General features: G+C 33.5%; 2 protein-coding genes across 3 annotated transcripts in view; both read right to left on the bottom strand.

The window, feature by feature from the left end:
* LOC118739519 (rho GTPase-activating protein 92B) overlaps positions 1-6,553 on the bottom strand; it is a 73,100-nt gene that overhangs the window by 27,127 nt on the left and 39,420 nt on the right. The gene's annotated exons all lie outside the window — the stretch shown is intronic.
* Positions 4,030-4,697, bottom strand: LOC118739541 (protein new-glue 1-like). The gene is made up of 2 exons (XM_036470924.1): positions 4,375-4,697; positions 4,030-4,295 (listed from the first exon to the last, which is right to left on the bottom strand). Exons 1-2 carry the CDS (start codon positions 4,628-4,630, stop codon positions 4,198-4,200), a joined length of 354 nt encoding a protein of 117 aa, XP_036326817.1. The 5' UTR covers positions 4,631-4,697; the 3' UTR covers positions 4,030-4,197.

A 6,553-nucleotide genomic window follows, 5' to 3' on the forward strand; every position in this document is an offset into this window, starting at 1 on the left:
TTTTTAAAGAATTTAAATCTAAAAACTAAAAGAAAGTTATAAAAAAATAAATAAATAAATAAAAAAAGAAAAAATAAATAAATAAAGGAAAAATATATGTATAAAATGTAAAACAAGTAATAATACAATCTGAAAACTAAAAGCAGAAAAATTCGCTGCCCGAGGTTTGCGCCTCTAGGTACAGCGCACAGTGATTTACAACTGGAATTTAATGTTCATAATTCACTTGTTTAGTGAAAAAATAAAATTTTTAGATATAGATGAAATTTTTATATAAATTCAAAAAAAAAACATAATATTGGTGAAATTTTTTTATAATATTTCGATTTTTCTTACACGATTTTTTTTCATTTTAGAAGAATCCTACAATTATTTTGAACTAGTTTCGTTAACTGGAACAGGAGAAACGACTTTCTTCAAAATGGCTACTATTTCTGCACTTTGCACTAAAAAATTTAATAAAAACAAATAAATTTAAAAAAAATCAATTATTTTACAGAGCACTTACAACTTCCTTAGCCATAATTGCGCTGTAAATTTGTCTCAAATTGCATAAGATTTATCTTCTGAGTCAAGTTTTCTAAAGTGAACCACCCCAAAATATCCAACATTCCAATTATCCAATCTCTGTTAAGCAAATGCCAAACTTTACATTAGGGAATATTACTAATGAAGGAGCATTTGCTTGGCTTTTGGATGACCTACTTGGGAAAACTGGAGAATACGCGTTTGATCTTCATTTGTATGAGGATTTCTTCGTCTCCTAATAATTTGTTTACAATGAATTAAAGTTTCCACATTTATGTATAAAAGCTTTCAAATAGTTAACTGTTTACCTCCACCCTTCGTGGGTGTTTATATTTTTCGCAATCCATGAAAGGGTGACGATAAACTCTGGTGAGCAGGTGCTACTTTGGACTCGGTAGGCAATTGAAAAGCAGAGCGCTCTCTCGACGAACTTAACACACTCTTTACAAATCTTTATAATGCCCATTCTTTCACTTGGTGCAGAAATATGGACATTGCCAAGCAAAGATAATCGGTTGTGGTGCCAATCAAGAAATAGAAATTATTTATAAAATTAAAAAAAAAAATCCCATGCGAAACAGCTGATATATTCTCAAGTTGATTGAAAAGAAAAAAGTGATGTCCACAAATATAAAAACAGGGCATTGTGCCACATTCAGTTAGCAAATAGAGGGAAATACGATCCGACGGCGAACCGGTTTTTAAACAACTATTAAACGAAAAAACAGAGCTAAATTAAATATAATACTAAAGTAAAATGTGAAATTAAAAATAGTAAAACAAATAAACGTATGAACAGTCAGAAGCGGAGTATATATTTACATATATACCTAATGGTACAGTTACACAGCCTGCCACCGACGGGCAATACGTAAATATGCTGTCAAACAAATTCGGCATACTTCCATAAAAACAAATTAAGGGGAAAATGTTTAACACCATTCACTACATGTGGCACGCATGTGGCACCTGTGAATCGAACGATTATAGGCGCTGCCCATAAACTAATTTTGGCGCAAAGTGACACTTTTAAAACTACTTAGTGCTTTACATTTATTTATGTATTTCTTTTGTTATTGTCATTGCTTTTGTTATAAACCTACTTGTCGTCACAACAGACACCATAAATGGGGCCAGCGGACTTCCTATACAGTTAAGTGACATAAGTATGTACATACATATAACAAATTTAAAAAAGAGCGAAAAAAACTATAGCTGCGAAAGAAAAGAAGCGTAACATCAGCAATAAGATTTGAAAAGTAATTAATGCTCTGCAAAATCTGCCCCACAGACACAATTCCAAACAATGTTGCCGTTTTGATACAATTGCATCATTTTTGATACTTTTTTGTTCACAAATGCACCATTTTGATACGTTTGACTGGCAGAAATGAATTTTTGAAAACTATGAATAATATTACTAGTTTAAAGGCAAATAATTTTTTTCTTGTTAAATAAAGTCTTAAAATTTTACATATAGATATTTATAAGTACAATTTGGTAACTCTTATAAGGCAAATACAACCCGGCAATGATTTTGTGTCGTTTAGGGGCCCTATAAGGTTCTTTTCGATATGGAAATAAGCATACAGATTCTCTGTTTTTGTTAGAACAAGTAATAGAATTTTAATTTTTTATTTATCATTTGTTCGCAAATAAAAGTTTAACACATACCAGTTTTGTTTGCTTTTGATACTTTTTCTGCTTGGCAACCGATACGTTTTTTTCAAGCTCGCGGCAACGCTGATTCCAAACAAACTCTGAAGAAAAAAAAGTAGATCAACGAATCAGCAAATTACGGGCAACAATTACGAAACGCGCATCAGTTTTGGTCAAATCATTTGACTCAAATGGCGTGTATGTAGATGGAATCGAAGCAGCAGCAACAGCAACTTAATAGCTGAAATACAATGCCGGCAAACGGCGAACTCACCACAGCGAAATTCGCGCTGTCAAAACCCGCAAGCATATAGCGCTGGTTATACTTGCATTGTACACATATCGAATCTGTTTAATGGAATTTGCATACAAGCGATTATCCGATGCAGCGCATGACGTGACATGACATCGAAGTCTAGAGAATTTTGATTTTTCGCTATGTGACATTTTCAAAGAGAGATGACACTCTCAATGCTCTCATTAGTCTGTTCCAGTACCCATCAGATTTACAGGAATTACTGAAAAGTCGTTCTTGTACATACATTGGGACATATTTATAGTCGAAACCCTGTCGATTATAAAGTCAGTTGCCGCCATTTCATTGAAAATTATGACAAAAAGCAGCAACTAACTTTAGTGTCGACTTCATTTAGGCTATGAATATGCATTCTTCAGTTACGTATTCCTAACTAAAACCTGGAGTACTGGAACAGACTGATTCTGGATTCTATGCCGAGAATAATTACATGCGCTGCTTCTCTATGCCCTGCACTTGCAAAGTAAGTATAACCAGCTCTTATGAAATCGAACACAGCCAAAGCGAAATGCGAAGTTCGCTCGGCGGCGTTTCGTGGAGATAGATTTATTTCTATCGCCCTGCTGAGCGATGACAGCTGTACGTGTCAAAGGTAGCCGTATTTTTTTTTTGCTTCAAAGTTTTAGAAGAAAACAACATAAACACCAATAATTTTGTTGATGTTTGAAAAATATATTTGTGAAATGTATGTGTGCTTGAAATCAAATAATTTATAATAACCTCTCTTGGTTTTACGTTTATTTTTGTTCTCGTTTCCTCATTTCTAAATATGGTTTAGTTTTTCCTAAATATGATCACCCAAATTATAAAGCCGACCAAATGGTATCAGCTGTTTTCGCTAGCGCTCTAATTCTGTTTAAGTAGGCGAAATAGCTGGACGAACGGTGAACGACAGCATCGCCCAATTCCGTGAAGTTTGCCGTTCGCCGGTATTGTATTTAAAGCATAATGTGGAAAAATAAAAAAAATCGCTAGAAAAACGTAAATGATCTAGTCGCTTAAAAAAATAATTCCAATAAAAAGTGTAACAAAGTATAGCAAAAATTAAAAGTGGTAAATACAGTTTTTAGTTAACACATTTTTTAAGAGTTAAGGCAAAAAGTAATATCTACGGCTCTCAAGAAGGCGAGATGAGCATAGAATTTTGGTTACCTTTTCATTACCTGGCATGATACCATCTTTTGGGCGACTTAAACATTTGACTTCGCTGTACGACCACAATGGGATTCAGTAAGTCATTTCTTCAGGATATCTCTTGTTTCTACCATATTCGAACATTTACATATCTGATTTTATCTTTACAGGCCACTGTGAAGTCGAGGCCAACGAGGTCGCCGACGATTTGGAGCGAGAAACAACTATAGCGGAACACTTTCTAAATTTACTTTATCATCGCGCACCAAGGCGGCTATAGGATTTATTAGACAAGCCGAATATTTCAGTTATTCAGTGAAGCCATTCTAAAGGCTTTCCGTAGAAGAGCTACTTCGAAGATAGTCGAATTAAAAAACTGTTATCGCTTACTTGTTTTAAGTAGCATTTAAAACATTTTTATTATGATTCATTTCAAATTGCAATAGTTCCGAAGAAACTATATACATATGTGATTCAGATCAGATTAAGACTTTCCATAGACTTCATGCAGTCGCTAAAGAGTAAAATCACTATCCGACAGTTACTGGCGCATATGCGCACTATCCACTTGTGCTTCGTCTGCGCACGACACGTCGTCTAATGATTCTTCTTCTTGCATTACATGCGCCGGTTTTTATAAAACGTAAGCCAACTTTGGCTAATGGGAGAGAAAAAAATATTATTGAAAAAAAACAGCTTTTGTAGCCTTACGAATCTTCGCATTGTCTATCACTTACATAGGGTACCCTTTTTGCGGGCACAACGCCTATTCGCCCTCCAGGTACAACGATTTAGGAAGGTAATACGTCTTCCCTTGTACGTTGCACAAACTGGATTATAGGTGCTGGAACAGTTGATGGTACATTTTGTAGTCGTTGCAGCTGTAGTAGTAGTAGTAGTTGTAGCAGTGGTTGTTGTGCTATTAGACGACGACGTCTGTTGGTAGGACACTGCTACTAAGGCCAAAAATGACAACAGCACTAAAAGACGCATGCTGCTTCTTGCTTGTTTTTATTAAAACCTTCTTGAAAATGAAATTGTGGAACAGTTAGCACATATTCTAAAGCACAGTTTAAGATTAACTACGCTGAATTCGCGAAATTTTCCTATTTTTATACTTGCATCTTTAGTTTACTTAACTCTTTAAATTATTTGCAAAATATTTGGCAATTTAATTGTTTTCGTTATATGTATATGTAAATATCGAGATACACACGTTTCAGGCTTATGGAAAAATAGCATTTATTCAACTGTGTCTTTTGTCAATTGCAAGAAATAACACTATGTCACAAAATACAATAAGAATGCAAATTCACTTTTCGACGGTCTAATATATAATATCCAGCAGAACAGTTGAAACTTCCGGTAGACCCTCGAAAGCTGGCATAAACTAGTAGCTTTCACATCCGAAAAGTGAGTTGTATTAGAAAAGATATCGATTCGTTGCTTACTATGGATGGACCGAAAAAATTTCAATTTAATTCCAAGCGATTTCGAACATTCAGCAATTTCGGCACCCTGTAAAAACATCTACATTTTTTTTATAACTTCCTTATTTGGTGTCCGATTTCTATAATTGAAGCACCGTTGTAAGGGAAGTTTTTGTGAGACGGTCTAATGCATATAAATTGTTCATAAAAAGTTTAAAGTGTCTGAGTAATGGCACAAAATATCTGGAAATGTTGAAACTTTTTATAAATTTTTCATTTATAATCAGATTTTAAATTCTTATTTTGTTTAGTAGTGTATTAAAAACAGCTTTATGGATTTGAATGAAATTGGGGAATAAAAATATAATATAACCAATTTGTTTTCAATGAAGTAACACATGCGATTTTTTTTAAGGAGTGGGGTGGCAACTGAGGTAGAACTGTATTGACGTAGAGACCATACATCCGATTGTGCAAAGACGCGTACCTACATATGTACCTGTTCGTTCCGTCGAGAAAAAGGTTAGTAGCTACATTTTAAAGGGGGTTGCCACCTGTTTAAAAAGTTTAATTTAAAATATTCAATAATTTAAACTAATTACTCCAATATGGATATCAATCGAAATGGTTTGGAAAAAGCTTCGTTGCAAAACTACAAGTAGTGGGCTGCAAGCAGTGAAAAAGTCAATTCAAATTGAATAAGGAAACTAGGTTATTGAAATATGTTCCACAATATGGGTGTCAGTAGCCGCTTATGGTAAAATAAAAGGGGATAAGTGTCTACAAGTGGGCGTGGCACAGAGGTTAACGAAAGCTTTGCTTCGAAAATATTTCGAAAAGGGTTGCCAGAGGGTTTTAAGTCAAAATCAATTAAATCGATAAGCTTAGTAAAATATTACAAAGCAGTTGTAAATTGAAAAAATTTAAAGAAGCTTTTATTCGAAAATATTTGTAAAGAAAATTCAAATTCAATTAAATTGATAAGTTAATAAATAGATACAAATCGCTTATAAATAATTTACGTATTTATATTGAAAAATCTTACGACATTTAAGGTGTCTTGTGAGTCCCCTAAATATTATATATAGATTTTTCTAAAGCAAGCGCAAAAACATGTGATGACAGAAAAAGACACCCCTTAAAACAAAGAATATTTATTGCATAGTACCACGATCAACTAGCAAACAAAGAACACACTTTTCAAACAAATTAAAAAAAAAAATAGACAAAGTTAAATAAAGTTAAAAGTTAAATTGAAACTAAGATAAATAATAATGAACGTATGAAAAGCCAGAAGCGGAAGCAATATTTATGTACACTGTCGCAAAACTAATTTTGCCGCTAAGTGACGCTTTTAACAGAATTCATTACTTTACATTTAGATGTGTACATATAAGTACATACATATACGCCATATACCACATCCGAGTAGTCCACTTGCAAACAGCGTTATGTGATTTTATGATAGTAAATATAAAAATAAATG

This window comes from Rhagoletis pomonella, unplaced genomic scaffold (assembly GCF_013731165.1).
Source record: "Rhagoletis pomonella isolate Grant_MI unplaced genomic scaffold, Rhpom_1.0 Rhpom_scaffold_00001, whole genome shotgun sequence".
NCBI classification, from domain to species: Eukaryota; Metazoa; Arthropoda; class Insecta; order Diptera; family Tephritidae; genus Rhagoletis; species Rhagoletis pomonella.

Excerpts from the sequence above, each read along its gene's own strand:
- LOC118739541 (XM_036470924.1), bottom strand. The coding sequence starts at position 4,630 with ATGCGTCTTTTAGTGCTGTTGTCATTTTTGGCCTTAGTAGCAGTGTCC. Across the intron at positions 4,296-4,374 it reads CCGCAAAAAGGGTACCCTAT|CCAAAGTTGGCTTACGTTTT; the intron begins GTAAGTGATAGA and ends CTCTCCCATTAG.